Source organism: Chiloscyllium plagiosum, unplaced genomic scaffold (genome assembly GCF_037043375.1).
Source record: "Chiloscyllium plagiosum isolate Xiang-an unplaced genomic scaffold, Cpla_swu_hap1 HiC_scaffold_20, whole genome shotgun sequence".
NCBI lineage: Eukaryota > Metazoa > Chordata > Chondrichthyes > Orectolobiformes > Hemiscylliidae > Chiloscyllium > Chiloscyllium plagiosum.
Window position 1 is genome coordinate 50,263,825 of NW_028270158.1, and position 19,204 is coordinate 50,283,028.

General features: G+C 39.2%; 1 protein-coding gene across 1 annotated transcript in view; it reads right to left on the reverse strand.

Annotated features, from left to right (window-relative positions):
• Positions 1-19,204, reverse strand: part of LOC122560428 (uncharacterized) — a 200,925-nt gene that overhangs the window by 44,909 nt on the left and 136,812 nt on the right. Inside the window, exons 121-131 of the mRNA XM_087998069.1 lie at positions 18,701-18,782; positions 17,353-17,520; positions 15,257-15,468; positions 14,163-14,257; positions 12,672-12,790; positions 10,864-11,031; positions 9,787-9,995; positions 8,718-8,821; positions 7,001-7,119; positions 3,541-3,699; positions 417-619 (exon numbers count right to left, since the gene is read on the reverse strand). Coding sequence (XP_087854195.1) covers positions 417-619; positions 3,541-3,699; positions 7,001-7,119; positions 8,718-8,821; positions 9,787-9,995; positions 10,864-11,031; positions 12,672-12,790; positions 14,163-14,257; positions 15,257-15,468; positions 17,353-17,520; positions 18,701-18,782 — 1,638 coding nt within the window. The remainder of the gene's footprint in view (positions 1-416; positions 620-3,540; positions 3,700-7,000; positions 7,120-8,717; positions 8,822-9,786; positions 9,996-10,863; positions 11,032-12,671; positions 12,791-14,162; positions 14,258-15,256; positions 15,469-17,352; positions 17,521-18,700; positions 18,783-19,204) is intronic.

A 19,204-nucleotide genomic window follows, 5' to 3' on the forward strand; every position in this document is an offset into this window, starting at 1 on the left:
AGAAAGACCTCTGCATCTGTGCTCTATAACTGTGCACTGAACAGTGCTGCCTGTCTACACCAATTCTCTCGGCTTCTCACTGAGTAGTGCTTGCAATCCACTTGGATACTATCCATAACATTGTTCATCGCACCATGACAGGAATTCTTGTATCTTCAAATTGCTATTCCATTTGAGCTCCAATGAACTCTGTTGTTATTTTATTTTATAGTAAGAATAACGTGGAAGAGGTGCAACAATTTTTGGAACACTGACCAAAATAAGATAAAAAGCAATATTTAGATACTTTTAAAAGTTATAATATTGTTGAATTAAACAGTGATGTGATGGAAAACAAAATCATTACCAATTAGCTAGTGCTTTAAATGTATAAAAGTAGTAGAACAATAATTTAAAATCCAATACTCAGAACGCACATGATCTGAGCTCCACGGCAACTTGCATTCGTCAGAATTAATTCAACCAAACTTTCATTCAGTCCTGGTATCAGCAACTGAAGCCTAGTCCCAAGCCAGGTCTGGAGTTCTTCTTCATTTGAACTGGAAATAATTGGCTCAGCACGACTCAGAACATCACTCAGTAAGGTTGACCTCACTTCAGGGATCAATGTTACATTGTTCTGGAAAAGTGAAGAAACAGCATAAACTGCACATAGTGCTATCAGAATAAACTTCAAATGGTCAAATTCACATAAAAACACTCATCACAAAGAAATTCTTAAACCATGAACCCAATTGTAACTAATAACGAAGCGGTTCTTCATTTAGCAAGTGCTGTTTTAACTTGTTTACATTAGACTGATTGGACACCAGCTGAGACCAATAAAGTGCTTTGTTCTTTTGATCTGAGACAATGGACACTGAGTCAATATGCTTGAACCTTATCTAGCAGGATAAGGAGTTTGGTGATTTGAAGTCTTTTACTTGGCTTCATATAATGAAGCATCAAACAAGACATTATTTTGTGCTGACACTGTGGTTTTAAGAGGTGTGTTTGTCCTGGTTTATTTTAGAGGGAGAGAGAGATGTGGGGGGGCGGGGAAGCAAGGGGCGGGGAGCAGGTGATGAGCAGCCTATGAGGAAAAAAAAACTTGTGAAGCCTTGGGTGTTTTTTTAAAGCTGGAACAATACAAGCAACCTGAATGGGTGTGATCAAGCTCCAACCACAGTACCAGAGATTTTTAGTTTTTAGCTCTCAGCAGCAGTTGCTGTTGGGATCTTGAAGAAGTGGAAGCTATTTTTCCCTCTCTCGAGTTCAGCCAAAAGCTGGGGAGGTGGTGGGATCCTCTTCCTGGGCTGTTGGATTGCATGTAAGACAAAATCTATTCTCCGAATTTGTCTTTTGGCAAGATTATGTTTATGGGATGTTACTATATTGGAATAGTTAATTAGTAATAGTTACTGTATCTATTATTCTGTTAGGTTTTCCAATGGGCTATGTCATTCCAAGCTCTTCTTTCTTTTTTTGAAATTTAACTATAGTGTTTGAATAAATTGTGTTTTGCTTAACATCAAGTAGTCCGACCAATTGTACTGCTGGACCACAGTATCCCATATTTACCTTTATAATAAGAAAGTGTTAGAGTCTAGGCTACCTTTATAACATATTTTGAGGGTGTCTGGTCTGGTCCAGACTGAGGATAGATTTCTGCCTATGATTCATTGAGGTGTTGTACTGTTTAAAATAATAGGGGTTTGATGATGTGTACAGCACTCCATTAGGTGTATAATTGTGCAGCACGTTTGGCCAGTTGATAGGAACAGCAGCACAATGACAATGCCAGAGGACCAGGACTAGAGACCAGAATCGATGCTCCAGAGATTTGGACTTTCCAAGGGGCACAGGACCCAGACACCGGAAGAAAATAAGCAGGTCTTGGGCTCACCTGCTGGCAATGGGACCTGTTCAACAATTTTACTACAGATGCCCTCCTAAATTAGTCCACCATCCAACGAAAGACAGCAGGCAGTCTCCTGATGCTCTTGGCTCAGTCACTGTGTCAAGTGTTGGAGGGAAAGCTATAACAGCGAAGTCACAGGTGTTGCTTTCTCCACCCTGACTCCCCCAACCCGCCTCACTCCTCTTTGCCACTGGGAGACCACCCCTGCTACATCGGTGGCTCCTTTATCTGGCAAAAACCTGAAGCACATGTAAAGTGGGCCATGATAATGCCTTTACATATGCAAATCGCCCATCTGTATGCTGAAGGCAAGCGGCTTCTCTGCGGTCGGTCTCACCATCACTGCATTGTGCTGATGGTGGTGTGTTGGGAAGTCATCCAGCCTGGTGCAATTTGATTTTACTTCACTCTCCTTCCCCAACTGCCTGCTGGGGTCAGTTCATGTCCTTGCCATGAGTTCAAACCCTAACAACCTAGAAGTTTTTTTTAGAAAAAAACAAGTATGAATAATAATGTTATTGAAATCACTAGAATGTGGTGAAAATCCATTTAGTTCACTCATATTGTTCAGGGAAGGTGGTCTGTCATTAATACCTGGTCTGACTCCAGATCTACAGCAATCAGGGTGCCTCTCAAAATTGCCTCATAAGTCATTCATTTTCAGAAAGGAGTAAAACTATACGGATCATCTAACATTAACCTAGCCTTTTACAGTCTAACCTGCAACGTACTGCTCACTAACATCTGAGGACATCTACCTGGTCTGAAGACATCCAGGTTTGGGCAGATAAACATGGTAAGTAACATTCATGGTACACAAATGTTCAGCTGCACCACTTCCAACAAGAGTAATATAACTATCTTTCCATAATGTTCAGTGGCATTACCATCATTAAGTCTCCCAACATTAAATATCTTTGGGTTGCCTCTGACCAGAAGCCCAATGGGGTCATCCATAGGAATACTGCAGCCATAGACCAGGTTAGAGGTTGGTGGTTATGCGGCGAGGATTCAATTTCAAGGCCTCAGAATCCATGCACAAGTCACAAATGTGATGGAATACTTTCCAATGTCTGATGAGTGCAACTCCAACAACACTTAAGGAGTTCAATGCCACCCAGGACAAAGCCACCTGCTTGACTGGCAAATGCCTCAGCATTACCTGTAACACTCACTCTGTTCAACACCAATACACTGAGGCAGCAGTGTAATACCACATTCATTGCGACAATTCTTCATGACAGCCTTTGACAGCCCCTTCGAAACTCATGACCTCCAATATCTAGAAGGCAAGGCAGCAGCTACCTGACAACACCATGACCTGCAAACCATACACTATCTTGACTGGGAACTCTATTGCTATTCCTTGACAGTTGCTGAGTCAAAAGGCTTGGAACCCCCTTTCTAGCAGCATTGTGTGTGGACCTACATTATAGGGACTATAATCATTAAAGAAGGCATCTCATCTTCTCAAGGGCAATAGAAGATAGACAATAAATGTGATTAATGATGCTCACATCTCAGTGAAAAAAACCTTAGAATTTTGGATTACATTTGGTTGCATACTATAATAGACTCACAATCTATTTATTATTATATTTTGTTTCTCGGAGTATCATTAGCTGTTTGCAATTTCCTACCTGCTTTGCCTCAAAGCTGAAAGTGTCCATGAACTGTGTAATGGTATCTTCTCTAATGACACTCATGACCTTCATTACATCCTGTGAGTCCTTCAATGTTCCATTGCTGGCAGATAATTGGGCAAGCTGTCTTACGGTCAACAAATCCACCACGTCAAGCTGAATGAAAAGGAAGAGAAAAGAAAGATTGATCAGAACTTGAGTACTGCTGATAAACGAAACAGTTTGTCAAAACTATTCATCTTGCACTCAACAATTGGCAAGAAATACCAGTGTGAAAGAAAAACAAGATTTGGAGATGCCGGTGTTGGGCTGGGGTGTACAAAGTTAAAAATCCCACAACACCAGGTCATAGCCCAATAGGTTTATTTGGAAGCACTAGCTTTCAGAGTGCTACTCCTTCATCAGGTGGTTGTGGATACTGAAAGTTGGTGCTTCCAAGTAAACCTGTTGGACTATAACCTGGTGTTGTGGGATTTTTAAAAAAGAAAAACAACCATTTTCATACTGTATGAGAAAAGGTGTGTTGATTATTTGGTAAATGTACTCTGATTGGTAGAGGCGTGGCCACGGAGAATCCACCAATTAGATGATGACTGACTGTTAAATGTCAAACCTTGATTAAATTTAAATGGGTTCTGATTGATACAAGTAAAGTCTGATCAGTGAAGTCACTGCCCTGAGAAGTGAACCATAGAGTGACTGTTGGCCATTTTGTCATGTTGAAACAGGCTCAATGTACATGGATATTTTTTCTATCTGTGAGTATTATATGTAGCTTCTAACATGGTTTTAAATGTGTTGGCAGTGTAATTCCGTGCATGCCCGAGACAATTTAGCAAGTGTCATCCAATAGCTGGCTCACATCTTTTGTTAAACAGTGTGCTTAGAGTTTTGTAAGCACGGCATATTGAGAATCTATCTAACTCAGTTTTAAAAGCACAGTGGCTCAGTGGTTAGCACTGCTGCCTCACAGTGCTAGGGACCCAGGTTCGATTCCACCCTTGGGCAACAGTCTGTGCAGAGTTTGCACAGTCTCTCGGTGCTTGCATTGGCTTCCTCTGGGTGCTCTGATTTCATTCCAAAGTCCAAAGACGTGCAGGTGTTGGGTGGATTAGTCACAGGAAATGCAGGGATAGGGTCTGTCTGGATGGAATGTTCTTCAGAGCGTTGGTGTGGACTTGATGGGCTGAATGGCCTGCTTCCAAACTGTGGGGATTCTATGAAATTTATTTCAAGACTCTTATTCTTGTACCACTTTCTGAAGATTCATCACACCCAGACAAAAATTCTCTGCAATTGCCATTGAGGGCCGTGATGGTGTCGTAGTACAGTACTGGTAAGATGCTAGTCCCAAAGTCTTGCAGTTCTTATCAAACAACATATCCCTTTAGCTGGCTGCAACAAGCAGAGTACTGAGCTTGGGATTTAAAACTGTTCTTTGTGAGAAGTGTATGATAGGCTCAAAATAAATTATTGGCTTCCTTTACACAGTCTCCTTTTCTTCTCAGTGACTTCAATGTGTGCAATGTAAAACAGGCTGCCTGAGGAAACTCTGACAGTGTGTGCGCTGCTACCGCACATTTTTATTTCTCAACTTCTCAGTGTCAGTATCAGAAACCTGTGTTGTGACTTATACCTGTAAGCATGTTTCCGTTCTCAAGGAAGAACTTTTGCTTTTACAAGCTTACTCTTGCGAAGAGATTATCACTGTTCAGATGTTAAATTTAAAAAAATGCTGGAAGAACTCAGCAGGTTTGGGAGAAGTTTTGGAGAGTCAATTTTCAAGTCAAACGTGACATTCTGAAGGAGCATATGACAAACAAATCAAGTGCAAGTGAAGGTCACACTTCACCTGGAACCTGCACTGCTACTCAATAAAGTTCATGGCTGATCCAATTGCTCCATATTGCTGTCTACCACCTTGATAATACTTCACCCCTTGCTTATCAAGAATCTTTGGACCTCTCTACTGCTGCCTTAAAGTTATTCGAAGAGTCTGCTTGCACCACCTTCTGAGGGAGACAGTTCCAAAGATTTACCATAATCTGAGAGGAAACAATTCCTATGTCTTTATCTTAGGCAGACTTGTAATCTTAGGGTATGGTCACTGGATTAGTAATCTAGAGATCAGACTAATGGTCTGGGGTCATGGGCTTGAATGGCAGAAGGTGAAATTTGAATCAAAGTCTGGAATTAAAAGCTAGCCTTAAAAGCTAGGGCAGGTACAGTGGCTCTGTGCTACCTCACAGTGCCAGGGACCTAGGTTCGATGCTACCTTTGGGCAACTGTCTGTGTGGAGTTTGCACATTGTCCATGTGTCTGTGTGGTTTTCTTCTGGGTGCTGCAGTTTCTTCCCACAATTCACAGATGAGCTGGTTAGCTGGATTGGCCAAGGAAATTGCACGTAGCCTTCAGGGGTGCACAGGCTAGGTTGGGTAGCCATATGAAATACAGGTTTGCAGTAATAGGGTAAGGAGGTGAGTCTGGGTGGGTTGCTCTTTGGAGGTTGAAGTGGATATGTGATGGCTGAAGGGGCTGCTTCCACGCTGTAGGGATTCTCTGATCAGCCTTTCAGACAGTCATTTCTCTAATCTTATTCGCCTTGTACCAATTTGCTCATGGCTGGGTTGTTTTTTGTTTGATTGTTAACTCCTCATATTAGTTACTCAAAAACATGTTTTCCTTGTCTTGACTGTGTTATATTGGACTTGAAATGGTAACGTGTTTCTCTCTCTACAGATGCTGTTGTGTTTTTCAGTATATTCTGTTTCTTTTATTTCAGATCTTCAGCTTCTACACTCATTGCTTTTACTTTATTATTCAGAACAAGACATCTTTTTAGACCTTTACTAGTTATTTCAAATCGTTCTTAGTTTATCTCAGTACCCTTTCCCTTTTAAAGAAATACTTTCAGGCCTTGGATTTTTGGCCAACTCCTTTGGCTGGTGCTATTACAGATGGTTCCACATAGAGCGGTAGAGATGTACAGCACGGAAACAGACCCTCCGGTCCAACTTGCCCATGCCGGCCAGATATCCTAAACTAATGTAGACCCCTTGGTCCATATCCCTCCAAACCCTTCCTATTCATATACCCATCCAGATGCCTTTTAAATGTTGTCATTGTACCAGCCTCCACCACTTCTTCTGGCAGCTCATTCCATACACATACCACCCCCTGCGTGAAAAAGGTGTCCCTTAGGTCTTTTTAAATTTTTTCCCCTCTCACCCTGAACCTATGCCCTCTAGTGCTGGACTCCCCCAACCCACAGAAAAGACCTTGGGTATTCACCCTATCCATTCCCCTCATGATTTTATAAACCTCAACAAGATCACCCCTCAGCATCTGAAACTCCAGGGAAAACAGCCCCAGCCTATTCAGCCTCTCCCTGTAGTTCAAACATAACAAAAGCAAATTGAGAAACTGTTTGTATTTCCACAAGACATGAATAACTTACTCCCTTGAAGTTACTGTTCAGAGATATTAGCTTGCTGTAATCAGCTTGTGAACGGAATCTGCCAAAATTCTTGAGAAGCCAATCTCGGCTGCCGGTGATGTTGACAGTGCATGCAAAACCTACAAACAGAAACAAGATCAATGTTCTCAGAAACAACTCTTTATAAGTCTGCGGTATAATCTGTGTATGACCACAGAGCCAAGAAAATCAATGCTGAAATTTCCCTTTGAGCTACATTCACAACATGGATCTGGGCTTTGTGTGGTGGAAGGTAGGTAACTGTAGAGCCTGCACCTGTGTCTAAAATCTGGAGGTGATCCCCACAGTTAGTTAGCAGTTGGCTGGCCTTTAAAAGGCTTGAGGCAGAACTCCCATTCGTCAGCATAGAGGAAGCCCCTGCTCAGAGAGCTGTTGGCCGAGCTGAGGTTGGCAGCTCTTCAGTACTAGTAGCACCACTGGGAGTCAAAGCTACTGCCTGTGGTAGGCTGCAATGAGTCGGGCAGGTGGCTGTGCAGCTGAGTCCAAAGGTAGGTAGCTGGGGCCAGACTGGTAGGTCCTGGCGAGGAGCCAGAGTAGACAGGCCAGGCATCCATTCCAGCCCCAAACACTGTCTGCCACCAGATCTGTCCTGAAAGCTGCTTGAACTGGACATGAACTTGGGCATCTCCAATCGCTAGTTCAATCACTAGCAGAAGGATAAGGCCTTGCGATAGCAGGATTCCTGAGATGGCAGTACTGATGCATGAAGAGAGGCTAGATTGGTTAGGATTATGTTCGCTGCAGTTTAGAAAAATAAGCGGAGGATCTCATAGAAACCTATAAAATTCTCAGGGGACAGGACAGGGTAAGTGCAGGAAGCATGTTCCTGATGACCAGGGAGTCCAGAACCAGGGGTCACAGTCTAAGGATACCACATATGGCTGCGAGGAGGAGGAATTTGTTCTCCCAGAGACTGGGGCAAACCTGCAGAATTCTCTGCCACAGAAAGCAGTTCAGGCCAAAATGTTGAATGTTTTCAAGAAGGAGTTAGATATAGCTTTTTTGGGGCTAAAGAGATAAAAGGATATGGGAAGAAAGTGGGAATAGGGGATTGAGATGGATGATCAGCCATGAATGACAGTGCGGGCTGGAAGAGCCAAATGGCCTCTTCCCACTCCTATTTTCTGTGTTTCAATGTTTAAATGGCCATTAACTAGATATTTGATGATCTCAATTTCTCATAATTGGGCAGATCTCCCTGAAGCTTCCTGTCACTAGTAAAATTATGGCAGAGTGGACAGGTACAGTGCCCAGAGCATTTTATGGATTATATGTCCTCTCAAACACCTCCTACATTCCCACTTTTGGGCTGGAAAACACAACCCTAATATTCATTAGAGGTGAAGAAAACTAGTTCTTAACGAGGGGAATATTGTGTTAAATTCTGCACACCAAACGTTGGGAAACATGTGAAAGCTTTGGAGACGGTGCAAGAAATACTTCCTGCAATGGCTCCAGGGATGAGTAACTTTAGTTACATTGATTGACTGAAGAAACTGCAGTTGTTCTCCTCAGAGTGGAGCAGAAAGGAGGTTGGACAAAGGTGTTCAAAACGATGAGGGACCTAAGCATGACATTCAAAGAGAATTCGGTAGATAATTGAAGGGAACACATTTTACAGGCTTTGAGATGATAACTGCACACTGCAAATTACTATAATTTGCTTCCGGCACATTACCTGTTGAATTGAGTTGCTTTGAGAGATAATTTGATATCAGTTTGTAGACATTAGTGATCTGAGACATTGTTAAATCTGTGAAAACATTGTCCAGTCCTTTAATTCTGTAAGATAAAGGGTGAATGTTCAACGCTGTATTTTTGCATGAAAGACAACAAAGTAATCAGCTGCAGCCTCTGACATTTTTCAGAAGCAGAGGAGAAAGATTTTCTCTTTACTATTTATAGTGAATTTACGTAACTGTGCATGAACAACTTCTTCAACATTAGGAATATTCCTTCACTGTCATGTCTAAAATGTGGTTGTTTCTATATTTACAACATTGCAATTTAGAAATAAAGATGAAAACATTTTTGGAATTGTTACAGTGAATACATGAATATGTTGGGACTGGCAGCAACTATTAAATACTGTAACAATGACAAGGTATTAAGGCAAATAAATATTAAAACAAATTGTGGAGAATGGATGAGCCAAATTTTTTCTTGCAAAGTCGGAGTCTCTGTAAATGCACTATCCTCAGCTTCTGACTGCAAAGCTTGTCCAACATCTAAAAGGCACAAATCAGGATTATTATGATTTCTCTCCATTTGCCTGGATTAGCTCAGCTCCAAATATTCTAAACAAATGACACCATCCAAAACTAAGAAGCTTCCTTATACAGTATGTCTCCCATCACGCTTAACATTGACTCCCTCCACTGAGATACAGCAGTGTGTATATCTATAAGATGCAAGGCAACAAATGGTCAAGCCTCCTTTAGTAGCACCTTCCAAACTTGTGACTGCTACCAAAGAGAAGGACAAGGTCAGTAGCTGCATGAAAACTCCATTATCTGCAAGTTCCCCTCCAAGTCACAAACCATGCTGATATGAACCATATCAGCATTACTTCATAGTTGCTGAGTCAAAATCATGAAACTCCCACCCTTTCTACCACCCATAGATTCCAGCTGTTCAAGAAAATGACACATGATCACCTTCTCAAGTGGAAGTGGGTAACACTAGCCTTGCCAGTGATGCTCAGATCCCATGAAAATATATTTTTTAAAAATTGGCTATGCACTCACATCGCTTGGTTTGATTCACAGGATATGTTGGTCGGAATAAGAGCCAGGTCATTAGCTTTAATGCTGGGCAGCAGAAGTAGTAGGTTAGTCTGGAACCAGTCTGCATAGTCTGTGGTGTTAAATTGTGGAAACTGGGGTGTCAGCTGCTGCAAGATCTTACTCAGCATCAAGTCCCTCACTGTTTCGTTCTGAATAGCAGAAATACCCATCTGAAATAAAATGAAACCAGGTGAAAAATCATCCTAAATATTCCCTGGAAATTACTTAACATCTTAACACTAACATCTAATAATAGGCTTAAGACACATTTAAATCCATACAGAGATTACTATGCATGTAACAAATTATGGTATACAATTTAAAAAGAACAGTTTTTTTTGCAATAGGTTTCAGATTCATTTTTTCTAACATGAAAATGCCTTTTATTTCTCTCTTGCAATACTTAGTACAATACATTTAGAACAGCAGAAAAGGTTGAGGATTCATTGCGGTGTCACTATCTTCCATCAAGATGTCTAAGCGGGAGGACAACAATTTATCTTTATTTCTGCAGGATTGTCAGTGGTTTCTAAATTTCTCCTATTGCATTTATGTGATTGTGTGTCAACAAAGCAGGATGTACTTTCACATGATCTCTTTCATTGTATGGAGAAAACCATCCATCTGCTTGATGGTCCTCTTATGAAGCCATTCCCTTTTCAATGTTAGATATTTCCCTCAACACATACTTTCCAGAAGTGTGTGTTGCTGGTGCGTAGGGGTAAGAGAAGGGGGCATGGTTGAAAGTATGGGCATAAGTTAGACTTGGAGAAACTCAGCAGGTCTGGCAGCATCTGTAGACAGAGAGAAAATAGGGTATTCATATTTTAATGACATCAATAAAAAGTTGAATTAAAATACTGGAATGCCTCAAAGACCCATTAACGTTCCGTACATTTTTAGTTATATGTTTAAATTTAAATTGGTCTTTCTAGCAAGCCACTTGGATATAATTGGGCAGTTAGGGAAGACAAGAAACATACCAGTGATATTCATATTCTGAGAACAAATTATATTTTTTTAAAATTGCTAACTTACAGTTTGCGTGTCATTCACAAAATGGTTCATGTAGGTCCTCAGTTCACTAAAGCGTCTGTTTGAAAGTGTATCAAGAATCTTGTTGATATTATCAGTGTTGCTCAAAGCATTTGAGTTCACAGTCAGCTCAGATAGTTGCCTTGGAGTGAGTAAGTCCAGCACGTCAAACTAAAAGACATTTGAAGTTGTTAAATTTTTGAAATATGTACATAGGAGTAATATACATCCAAGTAGTAGTATTCACATCTGATACAAAGTTCCTATAAATTAACTGTTGAAGTTTTTTGCCTCAGGTAAATCACCCAATTATTTACAATTTACAATTATGACTACACAATTTTGCTTAATATGAAGAGTGATAAGTAGCCATCCCTGGTATCAGCATTGGGGAATGCATAAATGGCAAAATATCTGATGACTAACAAGAAAATGATCGAGAGGCTCCTATTACTCAATCTATTTTGTCACTATCACTGTCTGTTCTCTTCTAAATTCTAAATCATCCATATTCTGCAATAATAGCTGAATGTTAAAATATCATGTGGCAATCAGTGTCAATGTCAAAAATAGTACAGGTCCCAACAATGAACAGAAATATGCACAGAAGTATACGGGGAACTGTAGATGTTTAAACTGTCGACATTTAAGAATGTGGAAACCTATCACGTATTTTAAGTTATTCCAGTTTGTCGTACCACTTCACTCTTCTTATTTACAGCTTCTTCTGATACAGTGCACACGTGCCTATTATTAAGATGTAACTCAATAACTGGGATTAGCTACAAAGTTACACTGTACAGTACAGTATCAATGTGCCACATCAAGAAATGATAACATATCCACATCCACAGCCCTCCATCAGCTGAAGCTGGGCATTTCACCAAAAGGAGAAGAAGGAAAGCTAGAGGGAGAGTTTCCTAAATCTCTCCATTCTCATTAGTAATAATTTCCAAAGTGATGGACAACAGTGGCGTTTCAAGCCTAGTTTCTATCCTGTGTCCCAGCCATGGCTCTGTTGTTAGAATGCCTTTATGAGGAGATTGGGGTTCAAGACCCATTCCATTACTTGTGCACCACAAGTAGAACTGGCCCTCCAATGCAGTACTGAGGGGTTGCTGCATTGTTGAAAGTACTTTTGTGAATGAAATAGTAAATGGAACCCTCCTTGACCCTCCCATGGGACATAAGTGGCATATCTTGAAGAAGAGCAGATGAATTATCCTCAGTATCTTGGCCAATATTTAACACTCACTCAACTTCACAAAAACAGCTCTTCTGCTGGTTTTAGGAGTTTAACTTAATTTAACTTGCATGTTTCTTAAGCACCTTGAGATGTACTGTATTCACAAAAGTTACTATATAGATGCTTCTACTTGTTTAATTTGTTCAATTAACAAGAAACTCTGCTGGTATCTAAACTGGTGTGGGAGAACGCAAAAAGGCACTCTTGCAGTCGCTAAGTAAAAATCCCCGAGAAAGTTCTGGAATTCCTTTTTCTGATTTCCATGTTGAATTGCCACCCTTGCATTTGGTGGAAGAAAACATTGTTAATGGAAGAGAGATCATTTCAACAAAAGGTTGATAACCCATTTGGACTCTTACAGTGATGGAAATAACAAACAAGGGGCATTATTGGAAAACTTTGTCACGTAAACTATCAAGCCTATTGGTAAGAGGCAAGGCTTTAATAAGAGGCCAGACCTTTAATCCTGTAACTCTGAAGTTGATCAGGTAGCTAACCTGCATTTTTAAAATCAAAATTTCTTACTTAGCTTCCCAGTTTCTAGGGAAGAAAAAAAATAACTTACTCCACTGAAATTTGAATTTAGCATGGTTAAATCCTTTATTTGAACAAGTTGACCAAATCTTCCCCAGTTCTTCATCAGCCAGTCTCTGGACCCATTAGTATTGGTGATACAACCTGCACCTTTAGTTAAAGGAAGAAGATATTTTCAGTGGACTGCCTTGAACTTTGTATATACAAAGAACTTGTGACATTTTAAGCACTCAGCGCTTCAGTCAATTGTCGAAAGCAAGAAAGAGCTGTGTTTGAACATCCAGTTTAAGACTGCTACCATGAATCCTTCAACAAAATTGAGAGTCTGTTTCCAATCGCAGCATGCAAAAAGTGTGATTGAGTAGATAACTATCATTTCATTGCAAGATTTTTGTCCATTAATTTGAGTCATCTATGAACAAGCTACAATAGAAATAAAATCTAGGTGATTAATAAAGGAACTTCTAGGCAATAATATCTGAAGACTTGGAACAGTTCCAGAGATAGGTGCATCAAGACTGCTCATGCATATTACTTTTTAAATATACATTCAAAAACACATTATGAGACCATTTCATTCAAGCTTCCACGGACCATTAATCGATTGTACATTATTCGTGTAATTAGTTATATTACTTTCTGAAGTTAAGTCTAAACTATAATCAGGCAAGTCAGAAGGAGAAATTCTGAACAGTACAATCATGATACACACAGCTAAATACTTTTTTTATTACTGAGAAACCAGAGAAGTGTTGACTAAGGTTCACAACCAAGAATGCAGAGGTGAAGTGAGATAAATTAAGGATGATTTGGAGATGCCAGTTTTGGACTGGGTGTACAAAGTTAAAAATCACATAACACCTGGTTATAATCCAACTGTTTTAATTGGAAGCACTAGCTTTCAGAGCGCTGCTCCTACATCAGGTAGTTGGGTGATTTTTAACTTTATAAATTAAGGAGTTATGATTCGATGATGCCAAGCTTGAGAATTACGTACCCGAGAAAGTAGAAAAACAAGCAATCCTGGGAAAGAATGAATGGATGTAAGTGAGATGAGTATTAGTCTTATTAGAGTGGGGATACAAGAAGGAAGAAGCTGTATGTTTCATATTGATGAACAACATTTCTGAGTGCACCGACTATATTTGGACAGACACAATTAAACTGAAGATAAAGTTGTGGCAAAGAAAGATTATTTGTTGCTGGTTAAAGTTGAATGAGAAATCACCATTGAAATTTCTTAACTGTAGTTTATTAAATTTTTGTATGCGAGAGTTTTATATGAGGTCAGATCTGATAGTCCAGCCAAACATTTCCATAAATAAGAACAAACTAGAGCCAATAAAAGGAAATGGTCTCTTTGAAAAATAAGAAAAACTTATTTGTCATTAATTATATTTTACAAGATGCATATAACTTGCCAGATCTGTGAAATACACAATTTTACAACAATGTTACAGAACAATCAAATTGGTTGTAAATCCAGTTTTCTCCCATTTTGTAAGGGCCTTAACTTATTTACCTGTAGTGTTAAGGTAGATGAGGATCCACATATTTAGCACGGTATCTCTTGTTTCCTGTGGCATCTCGTTGAATTCATTATTGAGTCCTTTCATGCTAGTATGGAAAAAAGGCATTTATGGTGTCATTTAATAAGAGGTCAGATCTTTAGTTAGCATTCATCTGATTGACATGCTCAATAATCAGGTCTGATCTATACACCTCTGCTACTAATGTAAGCATTGTACTTTATTAATGTCTAAAGCTTACTTAATGCAATCTTCAGGTTAGTCTGTAAATAACTGACCAGTTTGCCCACTTGTGACCAGCAAAAAGCTGCATGAAATTAAGAATCCTATGCCTGTTGCTAGGGCTCAAATACAAACTTCAGACTCAAAGATGTAGAGACTGTACCAAGCACTCTGTCAATTTTTGCTTTGAGTGGCCTAACTGGCAACCCTTAAAGCAGCAACATAATTTTGTTTAAAAGCAGAGGCAAATAAATATTTCCTTTATGGGGTTCTAGGAGGAGCGGAATAATCCACCATAAGATCTGATCTGCTGACTGACTTAGCATTGAAGTCAACTCATTTTGCATACTCCTCTATTGTTGAGCCACAGTTCTGTGCCCTTTGCCATCTACATCGCTCCAGTGGCACTTAAAAGAAGTCCAATGCTATCAAATTTGCACTTATCTGAGGCAGACTTCAACATCCCTCCCCAATGTAACCACGTTGTGAGAAAAAATATTTAAAATGATTTCTTTCCCATACGTCATCCATCTTTCGTTCTGAAGTCAGTAATGTACGCCAGGTTGAGGTTCAATGAGAAACAATCCACTTGGGTTACAGTTTTCTGCCCATTTTTGTATATTATTCAAGCATATTACACAGTGTATCACATTAGATGAGTATTGCATTTCTCATTCACTCATAGTCAAACTTAGAACACAACCATGCTAACTGAAGTGCTGTTTCCACTATCTCAACATACATTCCAACAATATCTTATTGGCTTCCGAGAGCAAAGATAATTACACTGCGGAATGTTGTGAGCCCTGTTTATGAGTGACTACAATCAGCTGTTTAATATTGTGAGAAAGAGCAATACACTTACACAGCTTGGTAACCTTCACATGTTGTGTTCCTGATCAGAAGGCAGCTCAGCACCGACTTGGGAATACCAGCAAGAAAAGGTCTGAATCTCTCCTGGAACCATTTTGTCAAGAAATCTACATCAGTTAAGCTTCCATTGGTTTTCACAATCTCCCACAGGACATTCATGAATGTGATCTTTGTCATCAATGGAATTTGTGGTGGGTTGAAGGTCTGTAACAAACCGTGATGTGTTTAAACTCAAAGAGTAAAGAGAATCTATTGCAGGCAAATGAAATTTCTCTTCATTTCAGAATTAAAAGAAATACAAATTATATAATCACTCAGATTAATGCAATTAACAAAATAATTTCTTAGCACCTCTACCTGATAATTTGGCTCCAAGTTACTGAAATGTTATTTTAATGCAGAAAATGAACCACTAAGACATAATACTTTCAGAATGAAAAGTCACAATGTGACTTGTTGTTTACTGAAATGGCATTTAACAGACTACAATGGACAGCATGGAAATACAGACGATATATAGTACACTTGGTGACCTATTACGGATTTTCACTAAAGACTCCATCATGCAGTCTGATGTAAGTGTGGGTATTAAGGAAATTAAAAATAAACTAATTATAAATGCTCAGAAAAGATAAAATTACTGTTTGGAAAGTGTGCTTACTGCTTACAGGGGTGCATCTATAGGTATCTAGAATTGGAATTCCACAATTATAAAGTTAATTCAAACTCTGCCATCTAAATTTTCAGTTGTGTAATTATTAAACTTCTGGAATAAAAATAGAAAACTGCTGTTGGGCCGTCAGATATGCTTTGAAGGACAAGGAATAGCATTCAGTATCCAGGATATTCAAACCCATGACTTTGTAGTTAAAGTTCATGTGGGGTATTTTCAAAGCAGGATCAGGAATCCGATGCCTGGATGAATTACGTATCCTGACATGACGCCTCAAATTTTGCGCTGCTGTTTTATAATGTAACTACTCTAATGGGGCAGGAAGTAAGATCTCTGCAAACTGGGAACTACCTACCTGGCATCAGAAGCAAAGGCAGATAGCAGCCATTTTGGAACCTGCTTCTACCTGACCAGAGAGTGCCATCAGCTCCTCAAATGGGCAGCAACTTAAAGGCAGCTCCCATCTGCAACCCAAGCAATCCATCTATCTAACCCTTCAATCACTACCATGCGGCAGAGTCTCCAGTGGTCTTAGATCTCATTGAACCAGAATGGAAGCAAATCATCCTCAATCCCAAGGAACTGCTTATGAAGCATAAAGGGGTTAAATGGAGGGTGACATGGGGAAACTGAGATATTATGCACATTGTGGTACAGGTACAAGCCTCAAAATTTTAGGCATCATGAAAATAAACAAAGTACCCTTTTGTCTCAAAACGATGTTAACAACTCTGCAGTAATGTGCACCAGTCTCTTCAGCTTTGCCAAAATATCCATGTGGAAATGTTGCTTGCCACTTCCCTGATCCAAAGCAACTGGAAGGGAGCAGGTTTGGCAATCCACAGATGATTTTTTGAATGGTGAATTTTAAATCCTGTGTATACCAGATCCTGACTTCCCTAGTGACTGAATGTTCAGCTATATAAGCTGATATGGTTCCTCACTGTTTTAGGTAGCTATTTATTTCATACATTTAGAAATCTATAAATCACAGGGATCTTTCCCTAAACTTTTCTAATTATTATACATAAATGATTTGTTAAATTTTGGCAAATTAAATTGTGTTAACAAGCCCTTTGGCTATGCTGAGATGGAACACTGTCTGCATATACCAGGCCTAGAAATTTCTGTGTTTTATTTTGATCAATGCCACACCAAGAACATTTAACGATTTCAGTGTCTTGGCCAATGTTCCTACTTTAACCAACAGAACCAAAACTCAATGATTATGGGATCTTCTTTACAAAATTGTGGCTGCCCTTTTCCACTGTCACTGCACTTGGAAAAATACACCTCTTTTTCTAGAATATACAGTTATAGACTTTACAAATGCAAACTTCACTATCATTGTATGAAAATAAGTTTGTTGGCTCGTTTGCACATAGTTTTTCGTCAAATGTTTAATTATCATTTACCACATTGTTGAATTTGTCTAGTGCCTCGTTCAGGGTAGTTTTGTCCAGCTTCTGAATGAATACACCCAGTGCTATTTCATCTCGATTTTCCAAAGCCTTTGTGATAGTAAAGCATTTGAATATAGAGGTCAAGTGATCACTGGTTAGACCTGCCAGTAGTAGATTACTCTGCAAAGGAATCCATTAAAAAAAGATTAGAGCAATACATCTCAATATATTTAAATGGATGTAAAGATCCTAAATTATGGTAACCTGCCTTTAGTACAGGGTGTTGAAAAACAAAAACTAAACTAGCAGAGAACAGCACGTTGGTAGTTTGATTGTTTGGGATTTCAAATCCTTAATTCATTAATTGAATAATTTATCTGAAAAGTTTCTTGGCATGTTTCGGAGCAACATTACAAGGTGCTGTATAAATTCAATGTTTCTACTTGTTACCCATTCAATATTACAGCCGATTTCATGTGAAGGTATCATATTTGAGCGAAATCACAAGCAGCTACAAGAACTTTACAATCTCCACTAAACTCTGGAGCCAAGATTCACACAATTTTCAGGTCTTGGAACTCCAATTAGATCTGAAATGCCTTGCGGGCAAAGTAACAAACCATAGTGTTCTGCCCTTCCATCGGAATGCTATATAATCCTTTGAATAAAATATTTGTCTTATCTTCTCAAGTCATGTAATAATTCCTGCCTGAATTACTATGTGGTGAAGTATTCCAATCTTTGTCATTGAGTGCATATTTTATGCAAAACAATTGTTAATCATAAATTGATAAACTCCCATTATTTACTAAACAGCCAGTTCTTTCCAGACTTCATATATTGAAGGCATTCGTGACTTTAGAAATCTCTTAATTGTTTTCTCATTTTTGAATGGTACAACAGTATATTGGAAAAAATAGAAACAAATTCAATAAAGAACATAAAATCTAGATATCAGCGGTTAACAATACACCGTAGATGATGAGGCTAAATATTTGTCCAAATTAGATCACAAAGAAAACTACTGGTAAAACTCATGATTTTCCAAACGTATAATTTAAAGTTTGTGGCTGCCCTGATAACAGTTTTGCTTTAATTCAAAACTGCGTTGGGTGTACATTGTTGGTAAACTGACAGAATATCTCAGAAGGCAACATTTTACACTAAGACCCGAGCTCTAAGATCCCTCTTTACTCCTTTTGGAGTTGTCAAAATGTGTGACATATTGGATTCAGTGCAGTGTTTTGTTTTGTAATGCAAGTAAGTTCATTGAATTGGTACCACATTTCTCAGAAGGAGGAACATTTCTAGCAACAGACTGTCATTCTAATATAAAAGTGTGGCTTATTTTAAAGCTCACCTGAGCACATGCATATTCTGCAATGTTGAAATTACATAGTTTGGAACTGTTAACAGACATCAGAAAACTGTTCACAGCTGAACTGTTGGTGGGAGGGAAAGAAAAATTGTTATTTGAAGATATATTGCATTAAATCAATTTTTTTTAAAATGGAGAACTGTACAGCACAGTACAGGCCCTTTGGCCCTCAATGTTGTGCAACCTTTTAATCTACTCTAAGATCAAACTAACCTACATACCCTTCATTGTATTACCTTCAATGTGCTTATCCAAGAGTGGCAGATATGATGTGGAGGAGCCAGAGTTGGACTGGAGTGGACAAAGTTAAAAATCACACACCAGGTTATAGTCCAACAGGTTTATTTGGAAGCACTAGCTTTTGGAGCATCAGGTACCTGTATTATGTTCAGGTGAGAGGAAAAATATTGAAAAAGGACATAAGGGACAACTCTTTTACATATAGAGTGGTTTGGGTGTGGAATGAACTGCCAGGGAAAGGGATCA